This window comes from Prunus avium, chromosome 2 (assembly GCF_965620075.1).
Source record: "Prunus avium chromosome 2, drPruAviu1.hap1.1, whole genome shotgun sequence".
NCBI lineage: Eukaryota > Viridiplantae > Streptophyta > Magnoliopsida > Rosales > Rosaceae > Prunus > Prunus avium.
In genome coordinates, this window is record NC_142285.1 from 1046231 (window position 1) to 1064305 (window position 18075).

The window sequence follows — 18075 nt, forward strand, 5'->3', positions numbered from 1 at the left end:
TTATTTGCTCTTGGGCCTCTCAGTTAACCATAACCACGTATAAAAAGAAAAAAAAGGTCGGCTGATTTGTGTCTGGTTTCAAGAATCTATCCACGTTGATAAATGTTTTCTCAGGTGAAGAAAACAAAAATGTAACGCGTTATAGTAGAAAAACATAAACGACACAGCAAAATATTACAAGTATTTGTATTTGTATTTCATAGAAAATAACCCATTATAATCACCACCACCTAATTAATTGGTCACTTAACCCTGTCATTATTCATTAACAATGAAATAAATAAGAAAAATACTGGCTTTAATTTCATTGAGAAAAAGGACAAGAAAGCGTACAGTTGGACATGATGTTTGTAGTTATGCAGCAGCAGCCAGCCACCACACCATGCACTAATATATCATATGATTCTTACCCTTTAATTTCGTAGACCCCATGCACTTTGATTATTACTTCACTTGCATTAGAGCATTTCCAGCAATGCAGCCAAGGGGAGGGCTGGGGGGCAAGCCCAAAATCGTGTTTCCAGCAACAAAACTTGGCCCGGGCAAGCAGTGGGACCCAGCGAACTAGGCTGGCCCGAGGGCAAGTCTAGCCCCAGGTCCAAAACGAGGGCAAGCTGATGTCACGATGACGTCAGCGCTACAGTCCCACTCTGCCACGTGTCGAGTTCTGGGTTGTCCGATCAGAATTTTTCCTCAAATCCAACGGCAGCCAATTTTTGTGCAATAAAAAAATGAAACAAAATCAAATTATAAAAAAAAAAAAACTAAAAAGATACGGAATTTTTTTTTTCTATAAATACCAACCAATTCTCTTCACTTTTAACACCAAATCCTTGTACATTTTATTCTTCTTTCTACTATTATTAGGCTGGAAGTGCTCTTATTATATGTTTATTATAATATATAATAGACACCGAAATGACTGGATTGCCCATGCACAACTTTGCAATATAATATATTGAAGTGCAGCATGGCTAATATAGTCATTATCATGAGGAAGAAGCCGAGTGGTACTCGTTGGTATAAAAGAAAGCCGAGCACTCAGCAAAACCATGTTGTGTTTGTATCTCTACAACTTCACAAGACAAAGAAGAAGAAGAGATAAAGAGAGATGGAGGGTGCCACAGCTACTGCCGGGAGAGCAATGACGAACGGTGGAGATTTGTCCAGGAGGAAGAGAAATAAACAACACAGATAGACACTACATTCTTGGGAGAATAGGCTCTTTCATTTAAATTCAGTTCCCAAATAACATTGGTAACATACCTATTTAAGGACATCTTCATCATCCTACTAATACATAAAACTGACTCACTAATTAATACATGAGCTTATTAAAAAAGAGAATAAGAAAAGTCTCAATATAATAACATATTAAAACTTCTTGAATGCAATGATCAAGCATATCTGGTTTAGTTCTCCATCAGTACGAAATCAGGCATTGCAGACAGATTATGTTCATTTGTGAAGGCGATAGGAAGGAATAGCAATTAGACGTTTTGCCCTTGCAACCGTTATGCCAAACACCTCAGTCATGTCCAATTCTTCTGGCAACATGTTATTCGGAAGTTCCCAATCAAAACAATGGACAAGTTGTGCCAACATTAACTGGACTACAATAAGGCCTAACTGAATTCCTGGGCAACGTCTTCGGCCAGAGCCAAATGGGATAAGCTGAAAGTGATTTCCTCTAACATCAACATCGCTACCGTCAAATCTTTCTGGTATGAACTCCTCTGCATCTGTCCAAGCACTCGGGTCTCTCCCGATTGCCCACGCGTTTATGATAATGCGCGATTTTTTGGGTATGTGGTAGCCATTGACGGTGCAGTCTTCAGTGGCAGCATGAGGAACCAACAATGGCGCAACTGGGTGTAGCCTCATGGTTTCCTTCACTACCATGCTCAAATAGTCCAATTTCCCCAAGTCTGATTCCTCCACCATTCTCCCCAATCCAACAACATCTTGTAGCTCCTTTTGGACTTTCTTCATTGCCTTTGGATGCCTCATAAGCTCGGACAGTGCCCACTCGACCGTAACTGATGATGTGTCAATGGAGTTCACCAACATATCCTACAAAGAAATTTGCCATTTTTTCACATATTGTGGTGTAGAAGACATAGTCGAAACTATATACGCATGATAAATAACAAAAGGGACATGTATAATAGATCAATTGAAACAAAATTACACATAATAAATGGTTCAGATTTACAATCTTAAACCTTGACATGTTAAATTGTCTCAAGGAAATGATTTCGTTTTACTTCGAGTAATGCTAGAATAGAAGGACAAAGAATATTTAAAATGATGCAACGATTTGGTGTTTAGTGCCACCATGCCTATATGTCTAAGTTTTTGTGTATACTAACAAATATTATGGCTTTGATATGAGGGCGTTCGATTCGGTATTCAGATTGTTCAGATCCCATGAAGGCCACCATGACATCAACAAAGTCTTTAGTCCTTTCTCCCTCGTTAGATTGAATATGCTCGTCAATGACCTTCTCAAAGAAGGTATCAAACGCCTTGTTAACAGACTTCATCCGCTTCGTGAAACCTTGGAGGTCGAAGGGAGCTATAAAAGGAATGTAATCACCCAAGTTAGCGGCGCCTATCAATTGGACAACCTCTTCGATCACAGACCTGAAACCCCTCGCATCAAACTCCTCATCCCTATACATCTTCCCAAGCACCATCCGGCAGCTCATGACCACGCTGAGAGATGAGACATTGTCACTCAGATCAACAGCGACACGTCCATTATCGGCAGTGGCTCGAATAGACTCAACACAGAGAGCAATCGCGTCTCTCCTCATGGACTTGAAGGAGTTGATTTTGTGGTTGCTGAGCAACTCAAGGGTGCACATCTTCCTCGTGTCGCGCCAATATGCACCATATTCAGAGAAAACCAAGCTCCTTTGCCCAAAAGAGATGAGCTTTGCTCCTTCATGTGGTGGCCTACTTGCAAAAACAAGGTCGTGTGTTTTGAGGAACAGCTCGGCAGCTTGTGGAGATGAGACAACAATGGTGTGCATAAGGCCTAATCGCATGTACATGATGTCGCCGTATTTTTGGGCCAGCCGATGAAGATCCTTGTCGGGGAACTTCCCTAGCAAGTGAAGGCTTCCAAAAATGGGAAACCCTCTTGGACCAGGAGGTAACATCTTCTTCTTGTTCTTCCACCATGCTTGCAGGATATAAACAAGGGCAAGCAACCCAATTGTTGCCCAAATCCAAACCATTGCTCTTTGAGGATGAGCTCAAATGGTTGACTAGTTGAGTGTGTCTAAGAAGAGAGAAGTCTCTCTATGCTCTTCTCTGTATACTTAGTCTCGTTGTGTTTAATGAATGAGGATGCGTGGAAGATCCAAACATCACACGCTTCTTCATCTACGACCATACATAAAATATCCCAAGGCACCATTTCAAATGAAGCATCAAGATTGAATCGTACATGCCAGAATGCAATAGCTACCCTACCACAAACTTAAGTTGGTCCTTATCCAATAATTCTATTCTATTATGGAGCAATACAGTATACATAGCGTTTTTGTTCTGCCTTTATCTGTGTCTTTTTCGCATCTCATAATTTTCTCTTTAGGACAATGGAATGATGATGTGGACCTCATCATCATCACTATGACACCCCAACAGGTGCAAGCCTTTGCTTTTTTTATTTTTTTAATAACTAAATGGGCCAATTTGTTCTGGACTATGATTCTAATAAAGGATTTGGTCAAAGTTGGGGCCAATTTGTCTGCAACTCAAATTTTACAAGACCCATTGTGTCAAACTTGTCAGATTTATATACCACGTTTGGTGCCTACAATTAATTTGGATTGAATTGGATAACTCTAGTAAGCTATAATTGTGTTACAACTTGGCCCGCATTGTTCCTTTCTCCAAATTAAATAAAAATAGAAAATAGAAAATTACAAACTAAAAGTTTCTGTTTATACACCACCTTATTTTACTTATTCTGACCACCGACATTGGGCATGCGCCGGCCCTTGTACATGATCTTACAACTTGGAGACTTGGGTTTTAAACTTGAATGAGGAGTTTCCCTGGATAGACAAAATATGATTTCCTTATCTGGAAGAAAAAAGGTTGAAAATCAACAAATTCCGCGCTTGATATGCATCTAGAATAGTCAATCATATTCTCATCTAGATCTAGGTCAGATTCTCAAATCAATTTCTTTAAGAATGGTTTCTTAAATAAATCAATTTTTCCTTAGAATCTACAGTTGCCTTCATGTGTTCTTTGAGAGCTAAGCCGCTGGTGTCATGGAGTGAAAGAGATGATGGACTAGCTGCCAATTCCATGAAAGACTAGCTGCTAGTTCTTTCTAAGCTTGGAGAAGAAGGTTGCACAAAGAGGTATAGCTTTTCCTAAATAGACCTAGGATTCTTGAGCTTGTGGTTGTAATATTTGTAAGAACCTTCTTTTCTTAGTGGATTGCCTAGTTGGATGATGACCCCCAGTTTTTCCCAATGGTGGGTTTCTGGGTGAACAATTTTCTGGGTTTAATGTTCTTGACTGTTGACTAGTCATAATCTACTAAGTATTTCTATTATGATTGAATGGATGTTCACACACTCTATACTTTAGTTGTTGCTAGCACAGGGGATGCCTAGATTGATGGGTCCTTTTGAATGCCTAGGTTGTCACTAGAATTCTTCTAGGTTTGCAGGTGCTAATTGTTGATCTGGGTTACTTATGTGTTTTGCTTACTTGTTCATAGGCCTATGACTAGTTGTTGACTAGTTATATTGTCTCCAAGATTATTTGATTATTGTTGTTAACAATCTGTTTGAGTAAGCTTTAAATTTACCCCTTTCACCTAAGTAACAATTTCAATTGGTATCTGTTTAGGGGTGGTAGAAATCCACCTAACTTGGGCAATTTCTGAAAGCATGAAAATTGGCCGGGCAGACAAGGAGATGCGGCCGGGCTTCTCAATTGCGGAATTGGGCAGCCGTTGAACTTTGGGGGCCGTAGCAATCCGGGTTGCACAAACTTGCAGCCGGATGGAGCTAGGAAAAATGGGCACGAGAAGAATTGTGGCCGGGGTTCGTTGGGCAAGCCGGGCTTGCAAAATTGCGGGGCACGGCCAGAAAAGGCCGGGCCTTACGAGATGTAGCCGGGCAGTTCGATAGTGGCTGGAGTGTACGGCTGGAATGGCTAAAGCTCACGGTCGGGGCTGTTGGAGATCTCGGCCGGGTTTTTGGCGGCCAGGATTGTTGGATATCTCGGCCGGGTGTTGAGTGGTTTTTGCGACTGGATCTTTTGGACTGAAGTCCCGTAGTTTTGGTGGTTGAAACTTGGAAGTGTTGGAGCTTTGGAGAGTTGCGGCTACATTTGAAATACCACAGATTGGGCTGGAGGTCTCTAGGCTTAAAACTGATTATATATATATATGGAATGAATATGGCTGGAAGCTAAAAGGGGTTTGGGCTATTGGAACTTGGCGGCCGAGATGTTGGAATGTGAAGGGTCAAACTTTGGGTTTGTTTGCGGCCGGATTTTTGGGAGCTAGACCTGATTATATAATATATCTATATAGGCACATATGAATAGATGAATGTGCATAAGTGGCGGCTGAAACTCTAAAGCCCTCCTTATCCCATTTTATACCTACATATATATATATATATATATATATATATATATATATATATTGTAATATTCTATCATATATATATATATATATATATATATATATATATATATATGGAATAATATGAAAATTCAATATATATTATATGGGCGGCAATATTAGAGAAATCGGAGGCCCAAGTTTAAGCCACCAATCCAAGCCCAGATTTTCGGAGGATTATATGCACGTGACAAAGGCTTTGCAAGGAAAGAAATCAAGGAATGTGATAGCAACTCCGAGTGTTCCAAATGGAGGAAGAATCAAGCATGTCAGAATATTTCAATCAATACAATCCCACGGATTTAGGAGGGCTTTGAAAGGAAAGATTTTTTAAGAAGAGTTGACATTTGGCCATTCAATGGCCAGCCCATGGGCTGACGAGCGCCCTATATAAACCTTGTTCGACGAAGACAGAAGACACACAACATCAGACAGACAAACCTATCTTTCGTCTCGCACTTTTCTTTCCCTAGACTTAGGATTTTATTTTCAAGCACCTAGTGTAGCGAGTTCTTCCTTTTCCTAGTGTAAGTTTCAATTCTTGTTCAATTTATATTTTCGTGTCATTTAGACTCAAGTTTATTTCCATTGCTTTGCTTTTCATTGTTATCGCACTTCAATTAAGTTCAATTTCAAGTCTATTTTATTTTATCGCTTTTATTTTCATTATTGCTTTATTTATCGCTTTGATTTACTTTATCGCACTTCAATTCTTGTCTTTACGTTTATACGCACATTTATTTTAATTGCATTATTTTTACTTAAAACCCTAAAAATCATAAAAACATCCGTACGAAACCTAACCATCCTCGAGCCCGAGGAAGTGAAAGAACCTAGGCCAAGAGGAGGTTCCTTGCTTGGCCGATCAATCGTTTGATCAGAAGTTAGAAGCGCAACACATCCATATACTCACATTCAATTCAAGCCCAAATTCGGGGCTTGGTGGTGGCACGCCCCGCATCCAAAAGAAGAAGGACCAAAAGTTCCTTCAATCGGCCTACCCGGCCGAAAAGAGGTAAACAGTATCAGAGCGTCAACTCTTAATGCAAATAGAGAGGTCCTAGGGCGCTAGTTGGTGTTTAGGTGGTGCTACCATGGAAAGGGAAAAAGTTGGAGGCTCTAGCAACTCTCCTCCATACTCCTCAGCTAGGCATATAGTAGGCATACTCAAATTCAGAACTTTCTTTTGCTTGCACGCAGCAAAATAATCACAATCACAACCGAGGACGATAGGAATTATATATGGGGGAAGTAAGAAACTATAATCGGAGCTCCCGATGACGATGATAATTTCGATTTGCTTTTCTTGAATTCCTTTAAAGAAGGAGCTTTTGCACTGCCTCCTGCATCATCTAAGACCTGTTAAATGAGGTCGAAAAAGGCATGCCTGCTCTTCGAAGTGTAGCTTTATAGCAATTTTGTAGTAGTGACTTCTTAAAAATCTAGAAAAATTATACGGCCCTCATTTGTTTTTAAAAACTATAACAAATTAATATGTTTTTAAATCTACCTTTGAGACGATCTAACAACAAAGAATCTGACTATCCTATTAATAACTTTTTCCGTAAATTTTGGTAAAAACAAAGACTTTATAATGCACAAAAGTCATCCATAGTACCAAGTGGTGAAGTCTTTAAATACATAAGACTCTGTTACTTTAGTGAACGATGCCTAATGCGTTATGGCATCATTATTATTTTTTTTTCCCTATACGCCTAGCTATGGTGTGTTGTTTGAGATCAAATTTGTAGTAGTGACTGAATAGACATGTTACTTGCCGTGGTTTTATGTATATATATATTTTTTTCCGTGGTTAACTATACAGACATGGTGACTTGGGTTGCTCTTTCAGTCATTGGGGGGGCAGCTTGACCGCAGCAAAAAGAACACCCCTGCAGGAATTTGACATCGCTACAGAAAGAATTTTACATGGGGTGCCTGATGTTTACAAAATCTGGGCTTGTCTTTTCTGGCCCCAGCTGTCCTCCTGGGACTTCAGTTGGGTTGTTATTTGCTCTTGGGCCTCTCAGTTAACCATAAGCACATATAAAAAGAAAAAAAAGTCTGCTGATTTGTATCTGGTTCCAAGAATCTATCCAAGTTGTAAACCAAAGGAGAAAGAGACCCTAAACTTAAGTAACGCGATTTTATTTAATTTTTTTGATAAATTTTTTCTCAGGTGAAGAAAACAAAAATGTAACACGTTACATGAGTGGTATACAGTAGAAAAACATAAACGACACCGCAAAATATTACAAGTACATATAGGAGAAGAGAACTAAACAACACAAATAGACACTACATTCCTGGGAGACTTATCTTATCATAATTAAAGACCCTTCATCATCCTACTAATACATAAAACTGACTCACTAATTAATACATATTAAAACTTCTTGAATGCAATGATCAAGCATATCTGGTTTAGTTCTCCAACAGTACGAAATGAGGCATTGCAGACAGATTATGATCATTTGTGAAGGCGATAGGAAGGAATAGCAATTAGACGTTTAGCCCTTGCAACCGTTTTGCCAAACACCTCAGTCATGTCCAATTCTTCTGGCAACATGTTATTCGGAAGTTCCCAATCAAAACAATGGACAAGTTGTGCCAACATTAACTGGACCACAATAAGGCCTAACTGAATTCCTGGGCAACGTCTTCGGCCAGAGCCAAATGGGATAAGCTGAAAGTGATTTCCTCTAACATCAACATCGCTACCCTCAAATCTTTCTGGTATGAACTCCTCTGCATCGTTCCAAGCACTCGGGTCTCTCCCGATTGCCCACGCGTTTATGATAACGCACGATTTTTTGGGTATGTGGTAGCCATTGACGGTGCAGTCTTCAGTCGCTGCATGAGGAACCAATACAATGGCGCAACTGGGTGTAGCCTCATGGTTTCCTTCACTACCATGCTCAAATAGTCCAATTTCCCCAAGTCTGATTCCTCCACCATTCTCCCCAATCCAACAACATCTTGTAGCTCCTTTTGGACTTTCTTCATTGCCTTTGGATGCCTCATAAGCTCGGACAGTGCCCACTCGACCGTAACTGATGATGTGTCAATGGAGCCCACCAACATATCCTGCAAAGAAATTTGCCATTTTTTCACATAATGTGGTGTAGAAGACATAGTCGAAACTATATACGCATGATAAATAACAAAAGGGACATGTATAACAGATCAATTGAAACAAAATTACACATAATAAATGGTTCAGATTTACAATCTTAAACCTTGACATGTTAAATTGTCTCAAAGAAATGATTTCGTTTTACTTCGAGTAATGCTAGAATAGAAGGAAAAAGAATTAGAATGATGCAACGATTTGGTGTTTAGTGCCACCATGCCTATATGTCTAAGTTTTTGTGTATACTAACAAATATTATGGCTTTGATATGAGGGCGTTCGATTCGGTATTCAGATTGTTCAGATCCCATGAAGGCCACCATGACATCGACAAAGTCTTTAGTCCTTTCTCCCTCGTTAGATTGAATATGCTCGTCAATGACCTTCTCAAAGAAGGTATCAAACGCCTTGTTAACAGACTTCATCCGCTTCGTGAAATCTTGGAGGTCGAAGGGAGCTATAAAAGGAATGTAATCACCCAAGTTAGCGGCGCCTATCAATTGGACGCCCTCTTCGATCACAGACCTGAAACCCCTCGCATCAAACTCCTCATCCTTATACATCTTCCCAAGCACCATCCGGCAGCTCATGACCATGCTGAGAGATGAGACATTGTCACTCAGATCAACAGCGACACGTCCATTATCGGCAGTGGCTCGAATAGACTCAACACAGAGAGCAATCGCGTCTCTCCTCATGGACTTGAAGGAGTTGATTTTGTGGTTGCTGAGCAACTCAAGGGTGCACATCTTCCTCGTGTCGCGCCAATATGCACCATATTCAGAGAAAACCAAGCTCCTTTGCCCAAAAGAGATGAGCTTTGCTCCTTCATGTGGTGGCCTACTTGCAAAAACAAGGTCGTGTGTTTTGAGGAACAGCTCGGCAGCTTGTGGAGACGAGACAACAATGGTGTGCATAAGGCCTAATCGCATGTACATGATGTCGCCGTATTTTTGGGCCAGCCGATGAAGATCCTTGTTGGGGAACTTCCCTAGCAAGTGAAGGCTTCCAAAAATGGGAAAACCTCTTGGACCAGGAGGTAACATCTTCTTCTTGTTCTTCCACCATGCTTGTAGGATATGAACAAGGGCAAGCAACCCAATTGTTGCCCAAATCCAAACCATTGCTCTTTGAGGATGAGCTCAAATGGTTGACTAGCTGAGTGTGTCTAAGAGGAGAGAAGTCTCTCTATGCTCTTCTCTGTATACTTTGTTTCGTTGTGTTTAATGAATGAGGATGCGTGGAAGATCCAAACATCACACGCTTCTTCACTACAACCATTCATAAAGTATCCCAAGTCACCATTTCAAATGAAGCAGCAAGATTGAATAGTACATGCCAGAATGCAATAGCTACCACAAACCTAAGGTGGTCCTTATCCAATAATTCTATTCTATTATGGAGCAATACAGTATACATAGCGTTTTTGTTCTGCCTTTATCTGTCTTTTTTTCATCTCGTAATTTTCTCTTTAAAACAGACAAAGGCCACAGATCAACCGTAGTCCATAGTAACAAAGGCCATTGTTCTTTCGTGGCCAAACCACGGATCATGTCATCGTGTTTGTTACATGGTGTACCTATTACACTTTTTGACTGCATAGTTCAGGAAAAACTTTCATGTGTTTGATAAATTATGTTTTTTTTTCTTTCAAAATTAAATATTTCTTTTACCAACGGAAGAGAGGAAACTCAATTTTAAGCCCTTTTCGTGGAACTAGTTGATTTTCTGTTTGTTGAGCAAATTTAGAGTACACAACTCTAATTTAGACTTGTTGGAGACAAAACAAGTAAACAATTTACTTGTATTAGACTCACAAAATATTACAACAAACAACTCTCAAAGGAAAGACTAACTCTTACAAACACTCTTTCTCACTTCACTCACACTTCTCACTAGAACTACTTAGCTCTATAGCTCACTCTTATTGTTGACACACTTCACTTCTTGATTCGTTATACAATGCATGGCTTCATGCCTATTTATAGTTGTTCTAGCCGACATAGCTCTCCATTCCACTACCTTGGCTACATAATTCTTTTACTTTCTAGACTATTCTCCATGCTACAACTTGGCTGCCAACTTGCTTAGCTTTTCATAATTCCTAGCCGACATAGCCTATGTAACTTTCTAGAATCATCTACATTATTCTATTACAATACTAGTTACTAGGTCGGTGGAACTTCCTTCACTTTTCCAGATTTTTCTATAATTGTCTAGTACAAGTGATGACTTCCTTCTCTAGGCTTTAATTCCTTGGGCTGAGTTCTGTCATTGGGCTGGTGTTGATTTTAACACTCCCCCTCAACACCAGCTCACATTCTTTGCACCACATTGAGCTGTCGTCGAAAATTTTCGAACTTTCCTGTGTTCAAACCTTTTGTGAAGAAGTCCGCAACTTGATCATCTGTATTGATATGTCTCATCTCAATCTCTTCTTGCAGAACCTTCTCTCTGATAAAATGGTAGTGTATTTCCACGTGTTTGGTTCTTGCGTGAAAGACTGGATTTTCCGCCAAACGAACTGCCGATTGATTGTCGCAGTATAACGGCACTGAATAATCTACCAGTTGATGTAGATCATTCATCAGTTGTGTTAGCCACGTGATCTCTTGAGCTGCCATTGCTGCTGCTCTGTACTCAGCTTCTGTGGTTGACAAAGATACCGTCGACTGTCTCTTACTGCACCAAGAAATTGTTCCTGAACCAAGCTTAAACACGTACCCGGTAGTTGATCGACGAGTATCATGATCTCCCGCATAGTCAGCGTCACAATAACCAACTAGCTTACAGTCTTCTCCCTTCTTGTACAAGAGGCCATAGTCAATTGTACTCTTCACATACCTCAGTATTCGTCGTACTGCTTCCAAATGAGACTTCTTTGGATTTTGCATGTATCGACTCATCACACCAACTGCATACGAAATGTCAGGCCGAGTCAATGTCAAGTAGATTAGACTACCCACCAATTGTCGATACATCGTTGTGTCTTCCAAGTCTTTGCCTTCATATGCGCACAGCTTGACATTGGGCTCCATTGGCGTTGAGATTGGCTTGCATTCAAGCATCCCAAACTTTTGCAACAAATCTTTTGCATATTTATGTTGACACAGAAATATTCCTTCTTGTGTGCGATCGACCTCTAGCCCAAGAAAGTGCTTGAGTTGTCCCAGTTCTTTCATCTGAAAACGAACTGACAAATTCTCCTTCGTCCGGTGAATTTCTTCCTCATCATCACCAGTGATGATTAGATCATCCACATATACCAGCACGATAGCTAATTTTCCTCCATTAGCTTTGACAAATAAACTAGGATCTGCATGGGTCACTGAATAACCACTTCGAGAGAGAAATTCTGCAATCTTACCGTACCATGCTCTTGGTGCTTGCTTCAATCCGTAAAGTGCCTTTTTCAGCTTGCACACATACTCGGGATGGACTTCGTTCTCAAAGCCCATTGGTTGAGTCATGTAGATTTCCCGATCTAACTCCCCATGCAGAAATGCATTCTTCACATCCATCTGGTACAGGTTCCAATCTTTGTTGGCCGCAAGTGCAAGTAGGACTCGTACGGTCACAAGCTTTGCCACTGGACTAAACGTTTCATCATAATCTAGTCCGTATTGCTGAGAGAAACCTCGAGCCACCAACCGAGCCTTGTACCTCTCGACCGACCCATCAGGACGACGCTTTATCTTATACACCCATTTGCAGGATATGGGTTTCACATCTCTTGGCTTTGGCACCAGATCCCAAGTCTGATTTTGCTCTAGCGCAGTGATTTCTTCTCCCATAGCTTTAACCCATTCGGAACTCTGTGATGCTTCTTCAAATGTTTCAGGTTCAACTGTTTCTTCTGCTATGGCTGCGTTGGCGTATTTGGGATTTTGCTTCCGTACTCTTGTTGACCTTCTAGGTTGTGATTGTGGAGTCGGTATTTCCACTTCACTGGGTCTAACTTCTTCTAGTGCTTGTTGATGTACACCAGTTTGCCAAGGATTCTGAGTAACCTCTTGCTCGTCATCATCACCGTCAAGCGAATCTTCATGCTCATTTAGACTCGGTTGGATTGGAACAATTTGCTCCCCCAACTTTTGTTGCAGCTTATCTTCAATTTCTCTCGAGTCTGGTAACACCTCCTTTTCTGGGGACCACCAAGATGATGCTTCATCGAACACCACATCTCGTGATGTGTAGCACCTTCCATTTGTAGGGTCACAACACTTCCACCCTTTTCTCTGGTTGTCGTATCCCACAAAGATACATCTGATTGCCTTCTTGTCAAACTTGCTACGTAGATGACTTGGAACAAATACGTAGCACACACAACCGAATACTCGAAAGTAACTGACTGTAGGTTTCATATCCCACAGTTTCTCAAATGGTGAAATAAATTCTAACCTTGGTTGAGGAAGTTTGTTGATCACATGGGCTGCAGTTCTCATGGCTTCAGCCCAAAACCTTCCAGGCACATTCTTGGCATGCAGCATGCTTCGACATATCTCTGCAAGATGCCGGTTCTTTCTCTCTGCTACTCCATTCTGTTGTGGCGTGTTGGCACATGTGAACTGATGACGTATGCGAGTCTCTCGTAGATACTGGCAGAATTCATTCGAGGTATATTCTCCTCCATTATCTGTGCGTAGACAAATAATCTTCTTTCCCACTTCTCCTTCAACTATCTCTCTAAACTCTTTAAACTTTGAAAATGTGTCGGATTTTTCTTTCATAAAGAAAACCCACACATACCTGGAGAAGTCATCAATGAACGTCACCATGTATCGCATCCCGCTAATCGATGGTTGCTTAACAGGACCGAACACATCAGAATGGATTAACTCTAGCGGTGCTTTTGCTTTGAACTTGGATTCCTTATATGGTAGTTGATGCGCTTTACCATATTGACATCCTGCACAGACCGTATCTGTTCTCACATCAAGCTGAGGCAGACCCTTGAGCATTGACTTCTTCATCATCACGCTTAGCTTGTGATAGCTAACGTGGCCCAATCTCATGTGCCATAAATCTGCTGTCTCGTTCTTTCTTGTCTTGTCTACATATGCAGACTCTGCTGACATTACGTAGACTGACTCCAGTCGTCGTCCCTCCATTGTCGGCATCCCTGAGATCTTAAGGTCTCGATACACCTTCACATCTCTTGGACTGAATAGGACATAGTGGCCTGATGATGTCAGTTGTGCTACTGAAAGCAGATTCTTCTTCATGCCTGGAACATGGTAGACATCTTGAAGCGACACTTGGTTAGAATTGTATCGTGGTGCTACTATTGTCTTACCGATGTGGGTTATCGGTAACCTTGAGTTGTTGGCAGTCACCACCACACGATTGCCTTTGTACTCAGTCAGGTTCTGCAGCTTCTCCTTATCACCTGTCATGTGATTTGAGCAGCCTGAGTCGATAATCCAATCATTCTTGTAGTCAATCCTTTCAGGTGACGTCACAGTGAGAGCTATCTCCTCTTCCTCTATAGCAAGAGATGCTTCTGCGTCCCAAACATCCTCACTTTTCTCCTTTGAGTTGGAAGTAGCAGTATTACTCTCAGCGGGCCTTTTGTTGGACCAACAATCTTTCGCCATGTGGCCCTTCTTTCTGCAGTTGTAGCATTTACCTTCGAATCTTTTAGTATTCTTGGATTGACCACGGTTGCCGTGAAACTTTGAAGCTCCCCCTGACCGAGAACTTCCTTCTCCTTGACAACCTTTCGCCTTGTCACCATCTCTTTTAGATCCATTACCAAAGTGCTGCTTGAAGTTGCCTTTACTTTTGTTGGTGTAGAGCGCTTCCTCCTCACCTTTTAACGAGACCCCTCCCATTTGCTTAGCCATAGCTTCTTGATCGGCAAGCAAATTTTCAAACTCAACAAGTGATGGTTGAGTAGGCCACCCTTGTACAGCGGCAACGAAGCCTCGGTATTCGGGTCTCAGACCATGGATAATTATCCTTTTTATCCTAGATTCCACAATAGCAGCAGTAGGATCTAAATCAGAAATTTCACGGCATATGGACTTTACCTTGTGGAAGTACTGAGCAATCGTCATGTCGTGTTGTGCAACGGATAGCAGCTCGTTCTCAAGAAGCTGTAGTCTTGTGTCATTCCTTTTTGAAAAGAGTGTTGCAAAGGTGTCCCATGCTTCCTTTGGTGTTTTGGCTTTCCTTATGTGCTCCAACATTTCTTCTTCAATTGTTGTCTTCAGGGCAAACATGGCTTTACCTGCTTTGATCTTCCACCTACGCAAAGCGTCGCTATTGTCTTCTCGTGGTTGTGCAACATCGTTGCCCCCGACGACATCCCAAAGATCTTGACCTTGCAGATAAGACTCCATGCATGTCGCCCACGTGTTGTAATTTTTGTTGTTGAGCTTCGTGATTCCTCCAACTACGTGAAGATCACCCATCGTTTCGGCAGAATTCCGGCAGTACCGAACAAGCTTGAACTAAATATGCAAACTTGTAGAGACAAACTCTTCACGACTCAAAGAAGCTCCCGCAGAATCAGTCACTGACCGTCCCGCTCTGATACCAATTGTTGAGCAAATTTAGAGTACACAACTCTAATTTAGACTTGTTGGAGACAAAACAAGTAAACAATTTACTTGTATTAGACTCACAAAATATTACAACAAACAACTCTCAAAGGAAAGACTAACTCTTACAAACACTCTTTCTCACTTCACTCACACTTCTCACTAGAACTACTTAGCTCTATAGCTCACTCTTATTGTTGACACACTTCACTTCTTGATTCGTTATACAATGCATGGCTTCATGCCTATTTATAGTTGTTCTAGCCGACATAGCTCTCCATTCCACTACCTTGGCTACATAATTCTTTTACTTTCTAGACTATTCTCCATGCTACAACTTGGCTGCCAACTTGCTTAGCTTTTCATAATTCCTAGCCGACATAGCCTATGTAACTTTCTAGAATCATCTACATTATTCTATTACAATACTAGTTACTAGGTCGGTGGAACTTCCTTCACTTTTCCAGATTTTTCTATAATTGTCTAGTACAAGTGATGACTTCCTTCTCTAGGCTTTAATTCCTTGGGCTGAGTTCTGTCATTGGGCTGGTGTTGATTTTAACACTGTTTTCAATAAACTAAAGGAAAAAAAAAAAGGGTACGTAAACACATGAATCATGTGCGCATGAGCAGATAAATGCTTTCGTTCGTGAATCATGTGCGCCAAGAGTAGATAAATGCTGTCGTTCATGAATCATGTGCGCAAGAGCAGGCAGCATTCTTAGGCCATCAATTACATAACGAAGAGCATTTGCACCTGAATGTTACATGATCATGAGATGCAAGGGTAAGAAATTAAAAAGAAAAATTGACCCTAAGAACTACTCAAATCCTACAAAAAAAAATTTCAAATATGTTTTTAGTTCAATTGAAATTCTATGATTGTTTTGCTTTTTCCTTTTTGTTAATTAGAGAGTGGGGAATCGAATTTGAAATCACAACATTGGAATGAAAAATACCACTAGACAAATAGCTAATTGCTAAAAACCATGTTTGTTTTTTTTTGGTCTGTAAAAACACTCAAAATAATTAGGGTTTAAACTGATATATTTATTCTTCTCTCAAGGAGGAATATATATACTACATACAAAGTGGGTACAAATAGGAAATATGTACAAAATCTCCTAATTCTACTCAAATTAGATAATTACAATAAAATAAAAATTCTATTCATAATAGGAACGTTGACTCACGTCAACACTCCCCCTCAAGTTGGTGCATAGATATCTGTAATGCCCAACTTGTCAAGTGAGTCTTCAAATCGGCGCTTTGACACGGCATGGGTCAACATATCTGCAAGCTGCTCTAAAGAAGGCACAAAAGGTTTAGAAATTAACTTATGCTCCAGCTTCTCCTTAATGAAATGCCGATCAACTTCTACATGCTTAGTTCGATCATGTTGCACCAGAATGTTAGCAATTTCAAATGCAGACTGATTATCACAGTAGAGCTTTGTAGCAGCATCCGGTCTAAACCCAATTTCAGCAAGTAACCACCTCAACCACAATATTTCACAAACCCCTTGGGCAATTCCTCTGTACTCAGACTCTGCAGAGGACCGAGACACAACGTTTTGCTTCTTGCTACGGCACGTAACTAGGTTACCACCAACAAAGGTGAAGTAACCTGATGTAGAACGTCTATCTGTAATATTCCCTGCATAATCTGCGTCAATGTAACCTTCTAAATCCAAGTGGCCATTTTTCTTAAATAATTAACCTCTCCCAGGAGCAGACTTTAAGTAACTCAGAATACGCATCACAACAGCCATACGGTCCTCACTAGGTGAATGCATAAATTGGCTAGCAACGCTTATCGCATATGCAATATCAGGGCGTGTCAATGATAAATAAATCAATCTTCCAACTAACCTTTAGTATCTTTCTTTGTTAGTTGGAACCTGATCCACATAAACACCAAGTTTATGATTCTCAACAATAGATGTATCAGCTGGTTTACAGTCAAGCATTCCAGTATCTGCTAGCAGGTCCGTGACATACTTTCTTTGTGAAAGAAATAAGCCATGTTTAGATCGAGTGACTTCCAAATTTCCTTAGCAGTAGGTAGAGTATGAAACATATTCAACAAACTGGGTTCCATAGTTCGTAGCATCCAACTTTTCACAATAGCATCAGCAATTTTCCACTTCCCATATTTTGGGTCTTGGGAATCAGGGGCATCAGTGTTGCCAGTCAGGTAACCAAATTTGCCTTGTGTAGTAGCATGGAGTTCGATCATCGAAGCCCATATCTCATAGTTGGATCCATTCAATTTGAATCCCATAGGTAGATTGGTAGATGATTTGGTATGAACCGTCACAACAGGAGTAGAAGAAGAAGATTTAGTGGCATCTGACATGGTGATAGATGGCGACGGCAGCAAAAGATTAGACGATGACGACAGTAAGATATATAAGACGGTACAGGCTTAGGTGTATAGGCTAGGTGTAGCGGAAATAGGTATTTTTCAGGATTAGGGTTTTGATATTGTAGAGACGGATCGGAACCCACTCTGATACCAACTCAAAATAATTAGGGTTTAAACTGATATATTTATTCTTCTCTCAAGGAGGAATATATATACTACATACAAAGTGGGTACAAATAAGAAATATGTACAAAATCTCCTAATTCTACTCAAATTAGATAATTACAATAAAATATAAATTCTATTCATAATAGGAACGTTGACTCAAAAACTATGTGTGTTGTCTTTTCAATAACAAGTATTATT

The 18075-nt window shown here is 40.5% G+C and overlaps 1 protein-coding gene and 3 pseudogenes across 2 annotated transcripts; all 4 read right to left on the reverse strand.

Moving 5' to 3' along the window:
- Nucleotides 1-1206: 1206 nt before the first annotated feature.
- LOC110746723 (cytochrome P450 71AU50-like) lies at nt 1207-3354 on the reverse strand. The gene is made up of 2 exons (XM_021946959.2): nt 2373-3354; nt 1207-2073 (listed from the first exon to the last, which is right to left on the reverse strand). Exons 1-2 carry the CDS (start codon nt 3243-3245, stop codon nt 1459-1461), a joined length of 1488 nt encoding a protein of 495 aa, XP_021802651.2. The 5' UTR covers nt 3246-3354; the 3' UTR covers nt 1207-1458.
- Nucleotides 3355-7862: 4508 nt separating this feature from the next.
- Nucleotides 7863-10083, reverse strand: LOC110746725 (cytochrome P450 71AU50-like; annotated as a pseudogene). Its single transcript, XR_015833390.1, has 2 exons — nt 9049-10083; nt 7863-8752 (listed from the first exon to the last, which is right to left on the reverse strand). The product of XR_015833390.1 is annotated as a cytochrome P450 71AU50-like (transcript).
- A 1029-nt stretch (nt 10084-11112) lies between these two features.
- On the reverse strand, nt 11113-11835 carry LOC148296207 (secreted RxLR effector protein 161 pseudogene; annotated as a pseudogene).
- Nucleotides 11836-12188: 353 nt separating this feature from the next.
- On the reverse strand, nt 12189-15323 carry LOC148296208 (uncharacterized; annotated as a pseudogene).
- Between the last annotated feature and the right edge of the window lie 2752 nt (nt 15324-18075).

Coding starts and splice junctions, on each gene's coding strand:
- LOC110746723 (XM_021946959.2), bottom strand. CDS start 3,245: ATGGTTTGGATTTGGGCAACAATTGGGTTGCTTGCCCTTGTTTATATC. Junction 2,074..2,372: donor ATATCAAAGCCATAATATTT/GTTAGTATACAC, acceptor ATTTCTTTGTAG/GATATGTTGGTGAACTCCAT.